Here is a 14,769-nt window from a genome sequence, read left to right on the forward strand (position 1 = left end):
ATGGCAAAGCCAGCCACAAGCAACGCCAACAACAATGATGTGCTGGAAAACAAGGCTTATCATTAGCAAAAGCGGCCATTGGTTGATTGGTGGGCGGCTTTTGGGCGTGTCCTTGTTGTTATTGCTTTGTCTGTGTCAGTGTGTTGGTGTGCTTATTTTTAGTCCCGAAACGAAATAAGCAAACAATATGACGCAAAATTGCAACAGCACTCTGACTATGCCAAACAATTTGAGTAACAATGCTGCATAGTTGGACGGCTGCCAAGCTGGCAGCCCACTCACACACACACACACATACACACACTCGTACACACGCACAGCATCAGTCCGAGTGCGAACAATGTCGTTTCATTCGTATAATGAAGCTCTCAATGCTTGGCAACGCCAGCAGCAGCTTCCTCTTTTTCTGAGCCAACGCACTCTTTGTTTGTTCAGTTCATTTGGCTATGGACCTGGTCAAGCGGTAACTAAAATTTCAGCTGTTTCTTCAATTTAATTTAAGCTTTCACCCATTTAAATTTGCAATAGTTTCTTCATTTATTCTGAGTGCTAACAGACATTTATTTGATGTATACATAACTATATGAAATGCATTTAATTAACAGTACTTTTTTGGCTAGTCACTACTTTAGTTTTCTCTTCAAAGTCATCAGGAATGAAAGTACAAAGATTTTGGAAATCCATCTAAAATTAATTACAACAATTCTTTGGTACGTCTTAAGTTAGCTTACTTTTAGAGTATTTAGTAGTCAAGCCTACGCATTTGCTCTCAGTATTTGTCTTATTTATGCATACATATACACAATAATTTAGAATTATTGTTGTTGTTGCTGTTACTGTGGTTGTATGTAACAGCAGCCGCAATATGTGCCAGCAACAGTTGCCCAGCAATTGCCATTTCCTACGCTTCTACGTCCAAAAATTTATACAGCTGACTGTAATTTGCGTTATTAAAATGGCGTCAGTTGCTTACCAAAGCGAAAAGTTCCCCCACAGCAAATAGCGCCAACCATTAGCGATGTTTCACGTTGCTTTTCCATCCTCCTGAAGTTTGTTTACTTGCGTTGCCAGCAGCAGCAGCAGCTCGACAAATAATAATAATGTTGTACAGTTACCAGAGACTGAACTCGACGCTGACTATAACCCATGATATTTGGGATTGACGACAATGTGCGGATAGACAAACAGTTTCTTTTTGAAAGCCGCCACGTCCATGATGTGCTTGTCATCACCTGTATCGCCAATAAACTCCAAATGGATGCGGTCACCAATCTGCTCGAACAGCAGCTGCTCCTCGGATATATTGCGCTGCACCTCATCCAAAATGATGGCCAAGGATCCCGGCCTTCTAGACAGTCCGGTTGTTGAGCTGTGACGCGCGCTCACCGCATCGGAGATGGCTTCGGGCAGATCTGTAAGCGAACGACGTGATACCTTCGATGAGCCGACAACCTGCACCGAGAGTTTGCGCATATTGGTGTCCTGGTTGAAGGCAAGAAACTCGAGAATATCCTGCTTGGTGATGCTCGGTAGTATTTGAATTTGTATCTCATTCCGATTGAACACATACTCCATGCTAACAATCTCACCCCAATTGCGCACCATCTCATCGAAGAGGCCATGATCTCCCAGCCTTTTATTATTGAGCAGCGCGTCCTTCATTTGCTCAAACTCCTCGTCACTCAACTCGGAGATTATGATAGGCACTCGCAGTCGAAAAGCCTCCAGACGCTTGTCAACATAGTCGGCATTGAATTTCGTCTCCTGCGTATTAATGATCAGCATATAAGCCATAATGCCGTAGCCAATGCGCTGAAAGATGCCCAGACTATAGCAGAGTTGCTCCTTGGTGCGAAGTTGATTGAAGAAAGGCTCCTCAACAATTAGATCAACGAGATCTAGCATGGCCTCCATCTTGATGGTGGCTGGGCCAATCTGATAGTAGTTGACAATAATTGTATTGGGATCGTCCCCGTTGAGCGTCTTCACCCGCAAATAATGCTCGCCCATTGGCAGTTGCATGATGCGATTGTGCTGATCGATTAGATTATCGATCTTCTGGTTCTCATAAGTGTTCAGTATCTTTTGTGTAATGTCTCTTGCCTCCTGCTCCGTAAAGTTGCCCTGTATAAGCGCTTGAACGTACATTTGTTTATAAAAGTTATCCCTGAACTTGAGAATATCATCCACAGTGATGTTGTCGACAATCTCGTACTTTTCCATTAAGGTAAAACGCATTTGCTCCAGCACCGAGAGACGCAAATCGAGATTGAGTGATTTACTATTGATGACCGCATTGAAGAGCTGTCGCTTTTTCAGCTCCCTGAAGGACATTACTTGAGCTACATCTACAACAAGGTTTTTCATCACCCTAATTATGATGTCGATGAGCAGCGGCAGCTTCTGATTGTACCCACTGACACGCAGTATCAAACCCTTCTCGGCGGCATCTAATCCATATGTCAGACCCGCCATTAACGCCGGGTACAACTCCTCCGCGATGTAGAACTCCACCAGGTAGGTGAACAGCACACCCGTCACATAATCCCGTGCACTGCGACGCATAATGGGCGTGATCATGTAGATGTTGACGTAGCCATCGGGCAGCAGAAACGTATCATCCTGGCGAAACCACAACTCGCAAATATCATTGCGAATCAGCGGCTTGGGACGCCTCGAAAGATGCGGCTTGCCAGCATGCAGCCACTGCAACGTAAAGTCTGTTGTCACAAAAGGATTCGGTTGGGGCAGCATAAGTTCCGCATGTGGCACAGGATTGTGCCACATTTCCTGCCACTTGTCGGGCATGCCAATGCTGGTGTAGTTGGTGCCAAACCAGGGCTCTCGACGATCGTAATCGTGGTGCTCGTAGCGTATGTGCGATGAGATCATAATGTTAAACCGGAACTCCGTCAGATGTTGTCGGACCATCTGCATCACTGCCTCATCGTAGTCAAAGTACAACTGGCTGCCGGTGAGTGCATCTTTGGGTGGCAGAAATCGCATTCCATCGACAATGCTTTGCACATTGTCCATGGAGGGAATTTCGATTTGAAAACGAAAATTATTCGCCGCAATTTGTTGCAATTCTCCGTAGGGTTCATGCAGCGTGTTGCACTCGTTAATGAGGCGTATCCAAGCGAAAGTGGCGGCAATCACCTCGTCCAAATGGGCATAACCCTCGTCGGTTAAATGAATACAGATGTTGAACAACGAATAGATGGAATTGGTGTCAAAACTGCCGGCTCCAACGCCGGACATGATGCTCATGCACCAGAGGCGACGTCGCAAGTAGGAGCAGAGACTACCAACGCCTTCGTAACCCAGCAGATGGGCAATGAACGTGTCCGGCTTGCATTTGTAGTAGTTACGCATCGGAGGCAGCACCCAGGTCATCTCCAGCTTACACACATCCTCCATGGGCTGCACCAGCAGCACCTCTTTGAAGAACCTATCCTGAAAGGCGTCTCTGTAGTTATACTTGGAGATATCCATCGGCGGTTCTTCACTCTGCGGTATGGTGGAACAATGGCGAACCAGCAGCTCCTCCAACTCGTCCAGCGAGAGCGTCGCCTGTAGGCAGACTTTCATGCGATTTGAGCCGTAATGCTTGCGCCGGAATTCGTGCAGTGTCTGGTGCAGATGATCGTCGTCGACCATCTCCTTGAGGGACTTCATGTTACCCCAACTGAACGTGCGATGCGGATAACCTTCGCCCGCCATGCTGGCGAGTATCTGATCGCGACGCACTTCATCCACCAGATAGACCTGCTCGAATTCCGATTGCACGGCGGAACGTTCGCGTGTCATGGAATCCTGCCGCATGAGCGGCGACTTCATGAGGTTCATAAACATGTCCATGGTTTTATCCAGATACTGTTCCTCCACCTCGAAGTAGAAACAAGTGTCTTCGTTCTCTGTGTGCGCATTACTAAACCCGCCGCACTTGGCTATAAACGAATCAAAGGCATTCTCCTCGGGATACTTTGTGGAACCCATGAAGATCATGTGCTCCAGGAAATGCGCCATTCCCGGATACTCGTACGGTTCACTAAAGGAACCAACGTTAACGAGAACAGCACATGCCGCCAACTTGCCATGGAACTGCTCCAACGTTGTTGTGGAACTCTGTTTACTCGGTGTTTTCGCTGCCGACAGATTCGACGAGCTGCCTTCGGGCGCGGTGGGATCGGAGATGAGCATGGCATTGACGCCATTCGATAGGTTGAGTATGCGATATTGTTTTTTGTCTCCTTCGGATTTATCGGGCAATTCTAAGTGCGTGACAGCCATTCTTTTTGAGGGACGATTCTGTATCCACTTGTACCACTGTTTGAACATGGCCCGTGGCTTGGGGGTACGCAAAAACATAACACTCGATTCGATTCAAGCTAACAATTTGGAATTTACCTTTGGCAGTCCATAAAGAAGCTGACTGCCGCATTGCCAAACAAATTATGAACCACTTGACAGCAATTTCCATGCACATTATGCCGACTTAATTACTTTGTCAAATAAAACATTTAGTGGGTGTCTTTCCGTTCCCCTCCTTCCATGTACTCCACAATCTCTCTCTCTGTTCTGCGCAATAGCAATAGCTCTAGGCTCAATATTGTTCGCCGCTGTTCGGTGTGAAAATTCAATTAACGTTGCTGTAAATAGAAAAAAACAAGACGCGTTTTCCACGCTTACTTTGCTTGCCTCAATTGTCCCTTCACTCCGCCTTTAAACTATTTGCATTGAACATTCAGAGAGACAACAGCAAGTTGACTTCTCAGCCAGCCGTTTTCCTTGATCTCGGTCTTAGGACTAAGGACACTTGTCCTGCTCGCAAATTGCTCTAATTAAGCGCTGGCAGTGGCAACGGCAAAGAGCCAGCTACAATGCCAAATTAAAATTGTAATGAAGTGCTTTTGTTGTTGTTCTTGTCTCTGAGCAGGTAACAAACACTCTGTATTATATCATTTGAATGAGTTGTATTTCACAGAGCATCTCTTAGTCGAGCTGTGTGCTCGAAGCATTTGTTAAACACTTGTCGTTGAGTGCAGCATTCGCTTTTAAGCATTAGCATCATTAGCGTTCCGGCTACTTTATGATTCTGCATAATTAAGTTGTTGGTTGTTGCCATTGAAATCCTGTAAAAGGATTAGGTCAGCTATTGACAAAAGCTGTTCATAGCTTGGCTCAAAATTTACTCTTTCTCTTTTTGTCTGTGCTAATGGCGCATCATGGCAAAAATCATGATAAGCTCCTTCACTGGCCAATATATCTATCCTTTGGTTCGTCTAAGTGAAGTTGCACTCTCATTTGCACACTTTAATAGAATTTTAATCCAGCTTGAGGACAGGCAATTAGCAATTTATGTCAACATAAGCTAGAGATCAGCAGCGTGTGGCTTGCTCTGAATCCTTTTGCATTCACTGTAGTTAAATTGAAAGAAACATAACTCATTAATCATATAAAAATTACTCTATTTAATATATATTATATAGAAATCATATACATATATGAGTATATATACAATAAATATACATATTAAAAAATTTTAACAAAAAGTTTAGTGGTGTGAGTTTCATAAAAGAATTCGTAAGTCATAGAACGCTAATTGGTTACATTAAATTTAGAGTTTTGAGCATTTTTATTTGTGTTTTGATAAGTTGTTTGTTGTGCAGCTTTTCTGAATTGCTCTTAAGCTTGCTAAAGCGTTAACAATATATTAAAGTTGTATTCACAAAAAATACTTCCTCGAAGTTGACTGCCATTTACTGAAGCGAATCCATTTGCATTTTAGTCAGACAGCACTTGAAAATTATTGTTGCATACTTCGCAGCGCTTCACGCTTTGCTAACTCCATCAATCTGTCGTAGTGTTATTGCTGCCATCAGGATTTGATCCGCTACCTTTATGACTTTTCCAGCTGACCATATTCACAAACACACACAAGCACCACATGGTATACACACACATATGTGTGTGTGTGTGTTTGAATGTAGGTAAATATTTGTGTACTTTGTTGCGCTCAGTTTGATTTTGTTTGTTCTGCGCTGCGAGTAGTAAAAACTTTTGCCGCAGGACTCTCACGCGCACGGCACCTACACACACATATCCGTATGCATACTTGCATATGTATGCGATTCAGGGTTTGAGGTGTGTGTGTGTTGAATGGTGAAAATATTTCGTGGTTAAACAAAACCATTTGCATGAAAATGTTTTACTTTTACTTTGAGCTTATGGTTTGCTGCTTCTGCTACTGCTGTTGTTGTTGTTGTTGTTGCTTGTTGTTTTGTTGGTTTGGGAACAGAGGAATGAAAAATAGAGGAAATGGGGAAATGGGTAAAGAGGTTTCCTGTTTGTATGTCGGTTTTGGTTTTTGCTCGCAACTGGGTGCTGCTGGTACTGCTAATTGAAGCAGAAGTTGGCTTAAAAAACAGCCAACAGTGCCAGCTCTCGAGCTGACTCATATTTCATTGTGATGGTCTGAGCGAGATGGAGGTGCTCGCTGCTGACCCTGAAAAAAAAAATTGAAAACACAGGCAACAGTTTTTACAAGCGACTTAATGCCGCCGTATAAATGCGAGAAGAAATGCGCACAGACAGCAAAGTCGAGACTCAAGCTGAGAGGCCGAACTTAATCTGAAAAAATCAATCTGCAATAAAAATAAAATTAAGAAAAAGGACTCGACAAAATGGCAGACAAGCGAAAGAAAACGGAAACGGTGAACGGTGAACGTTGAACGTTGAAACGGCGAAACGCTCACAAAAAGGGAAAGCACGAAGATATGGGGACAAATGGAGAATGAAGCGAGCGAAGATGCTTGGTTGGACACAAGCACGGACCCTCAGGTATGCGTCCAGGATTACGCGGCATTTCGTTGCGCGGAAAGGCGTGAGAGAAGACCGAACGGGCACGCAACGAGCGCAGCTAACGCTTAAGCATCCAAAGGATATTCATAAATAAATATCTGCAGGCATACAAATTGATAAGCTGACAGTCGGAGCCCAGCTACAGTTCTTCACTTCACTTCGGTTCGGTTCAACATCTCACTGTCTGTCACGACCCAATCCCAAAAGCAACAGCAACAACAAAGGCTCGGCATCTTAATCGACACACGACGCGTACCTTTTGGTGTGTCCTTCGAAACACGGAGGGGTAGACAAACACATCCTTGCTGGCTGCCCTGACTGCCTTGGCTACCTGTAAACATTGCCAACTTTTGTGCCGTTCGCTTTTGCAGCTTTCTAATGGCCGCTCGTCCTTCAACAGGCGCTGCTCCTTTCACACGCAACATTCTACATTCTACTGTTTTTTTCTCGTTTCTCTTTTCTCTGTGTATGTGTGTTTTTTTTTGCGCTTGGCACATTTTTCTGCTGCCTCCTCACTTTTTCTTCTTCGTATTCGTGTTGCTGTTGTTGTTGCTGTTGCTGTTGCTTTCGTCCTTTCTTTGCGCCCATTCAATTTTATTGTGCGCTCTCAAATTGTTTTGGTATTGAGGCTTTAAGCACGCGACTGTTTGTAGGCCGTCCTCTGCCTGTCTGTCCTGCCTTCCCTCAGCCGTGCCCTGCGGTGTTGCCGCCATCCCAAGCAGCCAGTCAACCAACCATTCAGCCAGCCAGTCAGCTTGCCTGCCTGCCTGCCTGCTGTGCTTGCTGTTGTTCCTGCTGTTGCTGTTATTGTTATTGGGGATTGCCTTCTCTATATGTGTTTGTGTATGTGTGCGATGTTTTCGTGTGGTTGTCGATGTTTTTGCAGGCTTCCAACATATCCTGTTGCTTGCAAAAACGCAACCAGTTGAACATTTCCAGTCGCGCTCTCTGCCCTTCGGCTCCACTCGGCTTTGCGCGCTCTCTCTCGGTTCTTGACTTCCTTTGCTCACTCTCTTGTCGTTGGCTTACTCTCTCACACTGCTGTTGTTGAGTTGTAGTTCGTCTGTTGCGCCTCGTAACGCTGGCACATGTTTAACGCGCAATTATTTTGGTCCTGTTGCGCTTTTTTCAATGTGTGTGTGTGTGTGTGTCCAACTGTTCCACTGTGTCCTTTAGTTTTGTGGCTTTGAATGGTTAGAAAGCCATGTTGAAGTTGTCAAACGCATTTGTCAGCACCTCAAATTGACCGCTTATACCCCAAATAAATGGGAATTTGTAGCGAAAATAGAATGAATGGAAAGACAAATTCTTAAGCTGTAAAAGATTAGCTTTACTACATTTCATTTCTCTTAAATGCATTTAATTTTGTATAATAATATATACATAAATACTTTTTTATTACAAATTTATTTATTTTTGGAATTTTCCATTTACTTAGAAATTAACTTTAATTGATAATATATACAAAATATTATTTAATTTAATTTAACTTTGCTTCACTTGATCTTTGTGACTATTAATTTTTCTTAGTTATTCAAATTTAATTGAATTGAATTTATTTGCTAGCATTACATGCTTTGTTTACTTTTAAAAATATTTGTTTTGCAGCATCGACTCGACGCGTTGTAGACATTTAACACAATTGTTCACCTTGGCGTATACGCAACATTCGCAATATCATCGCATGCAACAATTGTGGAAAAGTCTACACTTCGTGTGTCCGTGTGTGTGTATGTAGACTAAGCGGAACGTGAAGAGCACGCGCACCTAACATAAATGCGTGGGTAGGCAAGGAGGCGGGGCTCCAGCAGCTCCAACACCGACATGGACACATCGACATCGACAGCGCCATCGAGTGTGGACATGGACACAGGCACAGACACAGACACAGACGTTGGCTGCATCCTGGGAAATCGCTTAGCTGTTGCTTTCGCGTTGCGACGCCGTTTTGCAAGGTGGAAATTGATATTACTTTTTAATGCTGCGCCAGCTGGTTTTCCCACACACACACACCCGAGCACATACATCGAAAGCTTTCCAGTGGCACGAAGGTGCGTAGGATAGAGAGAAAGAGAGCGCGCAGAGCAAGAGAAAGAGAGAGAGAGAGAGCGCAACGAATCGGTGATGGACTGGCTGTGGCCGCAGCAGCTGAGCGTCGTTACAGTTCGAGTTGAGCCGTTTCGTGAACAGGACACAATACGCGGAAGCTGCCCGCAGCCAAATAAGCAGTTGTGAAGCCAGTTTCAGGCAGCGTTCAAGCGGCGCGTTCTGCAATGTTTTCTAACACTCCACAACAGTCAAGGTGTGTGTTTGTGTGTGGGTGAAGTCGTTGAATAGATGTGAGTGTGTGACGGTGTGACTTTGATTGTAACTGTGACTGTGACGGTGTTGATGTGAGAGTGCAAGAGTGTTTTCTGACCAAACAAAAGCAGCAACGAAACGAAGCGCAAACGAACGCAAGCAACTTTCAAGTGGCAACATTCAAGTGTTGCAAATTATACGCCATACCCGAAATTTGAGAATTATGCGCCATTTCGAAATTTAACAAGCGCGTCTTACACAAACATAACAAAAAAAAAAAACACACACACACAGATGTACATATCGCGAAAGAGAGAGAGGGCGAGAGAAAGTCACATTACTATCGCAAATGAAAAATAATCATTTGGCTGCAAGTCAGAGTCGCAGGTGAGTCAAAAACTCGAAAGTCCGTCAATGTCAACAATTGTGACAGTGCGAGTTCTCATTCTGGTTTTGTGCTGTGCTTGTATTTGTATTTGTATTTATTTTGGTTTTGCGCCAAAGAGATTGTTATGAATTGTTGAATGAAAGTGAACGGCTGCGAGATTGGGGGACGCCTAACAAATAGTTTAATTTCCGGCATGGTCGTCAGGCGCACGTCCGGTTTCAGTTTTGTTTCCTGCCAGCCTCACGTCCGTGTGCTCAATGCTCAATGTGCTGCTTTGGCATGTGCCGAATATAAATCTATTTAATGTTATACATACTTTTGTAACTCGAAACTCGCGTACTCATAACTCATAACTCATTTCATTTCATTTTATTTCGTTACGTTACGAATGTTCAGCGATCGTCATCAAAAATGCTCGACACAAAAACATCACACATTTTTCGGCATTGGCAATGGCTATTGATTTTCTTTGTTTAGCAAAGTGTTTTATTTTGTTTTTGTGTTGGCCAGCAACTTAGACAATATGTATTAACGAAGCTTAGGGTCGACTACTACTATATGCTGCTGGTCTTCCTCAAGTCCCTCAGGACACCTACTCATTGGGATTAGCAGAACAAAAGACTGAGACTGAGGCTGAGATGCTGACGCCTTCAACGGACGAGGCAAATAAAACAAGCTAATGAAGCAAGAAATTGAAAACATTACCGAGGCGATTAATTATTGATACTTTGATGTTCGGGCGCCTTGTCAGCCATTCTATGCTTTGTTAGATAATTAATTTATAATTAAGTTAGTAATTTGCCAGGCAACAACAGACGCCAGACAGACAGACGAACAGACAGACGATGGCCAACAGCATGTTAATGCCACTTGAAAACTGTTTTGGGGCTTTAAATTAATGGGCTTTAAGCCGTGCCCTGCAGCTGTGCAGCCTTCGATTAAGACTTTTTGAACGTGACTAGCCTAGCATATTGATGGCATCCACCTCCACCCACCACTCTCCTACCACTTTAGAGGGAGGAAAATTGTCTAATGCCAGGACAACGTCATTGTGCTCCACTGTAGTGGACCCAAGAGAAACATTTGCAGACCGCGCCCGATAGCCAGGTGGTGTCATTATTCTTGGTCTAATCTCCCCCAGCCACCCTTGGCTTGGCGACACCATTAAAGTTCGGTGCGCGTCTGCACCTGTCTGTCGCAAAACTCGAAGTGGCCAAAGTGTTTTTATGATGCCATTTTAATTTAGATTCATATCAATTGGTAATAAGCATTTTGTGCACTCAACTAAATGCTCGATATTAAGGTCAGGCACATTAAAATTATTATTCGTAATGACCACAACAATTGCTATGTGACAGCGAGCAGCTTCGAAGTGAAGAAGCGTATTTGGATTTTTAAAGCACAAATTTGTGTAGGTTTTTCTATGGTTAAGTTTTAGGTACGTTTTTATGAGCGCTCAAAGCGTAAACAAAGTTGTTTTGCTTCAGCTGTTTTTATGACTAAAACTCATTTACAATTCGACATAAAACAGACAGCACAAAAATATACAAAAAAAAGCAAAAAAAAAACTTACAGCCTTTGGTCACATTTGCATAATTTTTCGCCTCATTTTGTTGGCAATTTATATGCGAAGCCGAGTGACACGTGCGTTTTAATTGAATGCAAATAAAATACACCATAATACATAATATGACAAGCCATAATCCTGACAGCAACAGTTATACATGCTGACAGCTCCCCCACACACATACATAAGCACACACACAGGCACATAGACAGCAGGCGACGAGTTGTTGCTGCTGTTGCTGCTGCTGCCATCCGACATGTCACTATCCTAGCTGACAGGCTGCCCATCTCTTCGTATTTAATGGCATTTTAAACTACTCTGCTATTCGCTCGACTGTCTGCTTTCTCACTCTCGCTCTCTTTTGTCTCTCTTCCCTCTCTCTATATGTATACTTATATTCATTAATGTCGGCAAAGTCAAAGTGTTTAAAATGTTATACACGCTTGGGGCATATCCTTCTGCTGCTTCTGATGCTGGATTAGGCAACTGATGTGTGTGTGTGTGTGTGTGTTCTTTAAGCCTTTTTCTCATTCACTGTTTCTCCCTCTTTTATGCTTGTAATTTTCCTTTTGCTTTGCTTAACACACACACATTTTTGCCCCGTATTTTAATCAGCAACAAAAATTAATTAACTTTTACTCAAACGTCAAAACAATTGTCCTGTCTGCGAGCGCTTTTTTAGCTCCCTTTTTTTGGCATATGTGGTGTATGCGTATGTGCGTGTGTGTGTGCGCACGGGTGTGTGTAACGACTCTCCAGTGACCAGCTCTTCAATTGCAAATTGTAAATTGCCACTTCATTTGCACAAATTTTTAATAAACCAACCAAAAACGACGCAGTGCTCGCCATACGCAATTTTTTGTAGCAGACTTTTAGGGGCAATCGAACGAACGCGTGAGGGAGACAGCAATAGCGCTTGCTGTTGAGTTACAAACGAAAACGAATTGAATTTTTATGGCCGTTGGCCATGCTTTTTTGACTGCGGCCGCAGACGCAAATATTTATTTTACATTTTTAAATAATTCGCATATTTGTCGCTGCTTTTTTTGTGTGTGCAGCACCAGCAGACAGACAAAGAACTTACACAAATTGTTTGACTGTCGAGCACACACACACAACACACACAGATATTCACTTATTGAGTGGAATTTAATTAATTTAATTTGCGTTGGCATGCTCAGTCATTGGTTGAAGGGCAGAGCAGAACAGCAGCAGCAGCGTCAACGTCTACGTCTACGAGTCCTGCTGCCTTTTCAGTTTATTATTCATGCAGAAATATTTCGAATGCTTCACAAAGTGCAGAGCTTATGCAAAAATCAAACAGCTCTAAATGTAGGAGGTAGACACACACACAAGCACACCCACACACACACACATTCACGTACTGCCACGATTCAGCCATGCAATCAGTTTCCAACTTGTCGTTTGCAGTTGCCGCTCCTCTATTTACTTGCTGCGGCTCTGCAATTTTCAATTAAAATGTTTGCTCAAAAGCCCCCACTGCAGCAAAAGTGTTTACGCCAGCCCTGGTTTCAGGGCACAATTTCCATATATGCAGATATCGTACTATAGTATGTAGAAAAGACTTCCACAAAATAAATTCCCTTCAAGTTTCGCACAATTATTTGAATAGAGCGCAACAACTTTAATTCTAATGAAATCTATTTTTATTTTTGGTTAGTTTTCGTGTTAAAGTTTTCCACTCGCGGTTGATTCGCTTATTGTTGTTGTTGTTGCTTTGCTTAGCATAATAACTTAATTTCCATATAAATGCAAAAGAAAATCCACGGCTCGAAGGACGAAACAAAATGTAACAAATTTTACAATTTCCGTGCGGCACTTTGGGCGGCGAGTCGCAGCTGGGTTTGGATTTGGATTCTGATGGCCGCCGGCTGTTGGCATTGCCATTACCGTTACGCGGACTAACCGTAATATCCGGCACAAACACACGCACACACACCGAGACTTCTCTATATAGACAAAGGTGTCTGTCTGTCCTAGCTGCGCTGGCTGTTTACATTTTGTTAAACGCATCCCTCTGACCCATGTCCAAACTCGGTCTCTGACTCTGTAATCTCTTCGAAGCAGCTGATAATGGTTTGCCCTACAAGTGACCACACCTTCACCTTAGTTGCTCACACGAAATTGTCATTTTATGTCGTGTCATAGTTCGAGTGGATTTTGGGTTTTGCACTTCGCTGAAATATTTGAGACCAGCTTTTTCCGTCTCATACTTTGATTAATGTAATTGGCGCCCAAGGGTACGATTTGGCACTTTGAGCCTGAGAACCCCGTGCACTTCAAATGATTAATGTATGCACTGAACAACGGGCAACAGGCAGAACGAACGAAAAAACTTAAGCAGCTGGAAAAAAAAGAAATCATAAATTTAAAGCTGAAACAAAGGAACAACACATCTGAAAAAAAGAAAGAAGATGAAATGAATGAATGGAATTTTTAGTAAATGTAAAGTTAAACATCCACAACAAAATAATAAAGACTGAGATGGATGGCAGCTCAGCGAAGTTCTGACAGCTCTCCTCAGTTCTTTAGTTGCTTGGCTCCTTGAAGGCCTTAACTCACAGCACACGAGTATTGGCAACAGAATCCTTGGCCAAGGCCAAACCATTTCTCCAAGCGCTTGTTTGCTTAAAGTTTTAAGCAAATTTCAACGTGATTTTTTTGAGTTCTCTCTCTCTTTCTCTCTCTCTCTGGAGTTTTTTACTTGGCCACAGCGCTGAGGTTCGCTAATATTGCTGTAGATACATGGCTGGGGATATACTAGCTCCCATTGTATTGCCACTGGCTGCGCGACCTGAGTCTAAGCCGAGCAACAGTTTGGCGAAAAGTTCAGACAAACATTTATCAAACGAGCTACCCGAAAACTTTTACCACAAGCGCTGGAAAACTGAAACTGGCAACAAAAAAACTGCGGAAAATAGCTGAAATGCTGAAACTGTCTCCAACTGCGATATTTTAATGCCCTTTTGCTGGGTTAATATTTCAATGCAACATATTTTTATTTTATTTTTTATGTGAAATATAGAGCTTTTTCAAACAATTTTCGCTCCTGACTGACAGTCGGATTGAATTATAATTGGAAGTTGAAGCAATAACGGTAGAAATGTTAACTTTAAATTCCAAATCGATTTCTGTTTTCAATTTACTGCAAATAAGTTTTAAATGAATTTAATTTTAAATAACTAAATTATTCTCATCGATTTGGGTGTTTATATTTCACTCTTCGTACGCTAAATGATTGGAATTGAATTGTAATTGGAAGTTAAATAAAATAAAATTTGTGATTTAATACTGTAATACTTTAATACCTAAAGAAAATAATTCTCTTATCACCCGCTTAAAAATCAACTGAAAATATATTTGTAAGAATTTAATAAGCTGTTTTTAGCTACTGCATTCTCAACGATCCTTGTAAGTACACTTTTCTTTTTGAATATAATTCATTGTGAATGCTTTTCTTTGCTTACATTCGTTTGCAATCATAAATAGTTAAGAATATTATTGATTCTTAGGAGTGAATTGTAATTGGGATTTAAAGCAATTATAGTAGAAATTATTATTCAGAAAAATTTCTATTTTCAGCCGCTTGAAAATGATCTCAAAATATACTTAATTCCAATTTAATATT

The 14,769-nt window shown here is 42.4% G+C and overlaps 2 protein-coding genes across 6 annotated transcripts in view; one reads left to right on the forward strand and one right to left on the reverse strand.

Annotated features, from left to right (window-relative positions):
- Positions 1-524: 524 nt before the first annotated feature.
- LOC133845232 (nardilysin) lies at positions 525-4,467 on the reverse strand. 2 transcript variants are annotated; one of them, XM_062279630.1, is made up of 2 exons: positions 974-4,467; positions 525-909 (listed from the first exon to the last, which is right to left on the reverse strand). In XM_062279630.1, exon 1 carries the CDS (start codon positions 4,369-4,371, stop codon positions 1,138-1,140), a length of 3,234 nt encoding a protein of 1,077 aa, XP_062135614.1. In that variant the 5' UTR covers positions 4,372-4,467; the 3' UTR covers positions 525-909; positions 974-1,137. The 2 variants fall into 2 exon arrangements, with proteins under 2 accessions (XP_062135614.1, XP_062135615.1); XM_062279631.1 differs by having other exon boundaries at positions 527-684.
- Positions 4,468-9,016: 4,549 nt separating this feature from the next.
- The window catches only part of LOC133839808 (regulating synaptic membrane exocytosis protein 1), a 63,690-nt gene continuing 57,937 nt past the window's right edge, over positions 9,017-14,769 (forward strand). For all 4 annotated transcript variants that reach the window (XR_009894140.1, XM_062271388.1, XM_062271389.1 and 1 more), the window contains exon 1: positions 9,017-9,552. The gene's annotated coding sequence lies outside the window, so the exon portion shown is untranslated. The remainder of the gene's footprint in view (positions 9,553-14,769) is intronic.

This window comes from Drosophila sulfurigaster, chromosome 3 (assembly GCF_023558435.1).
Source record: "Drosophila sulfurigaster albostrigata strain 15112-1811.04 chromosome 3, ASM2355843v2, whole genome shotgun sequence".
Taxonomy (NCBI): Eukaryota; Metazoa; Arthropoda; class Insecta; order Diptera; family Drosophilidae; genus Drosophila; species Drosophila sulfurigaster.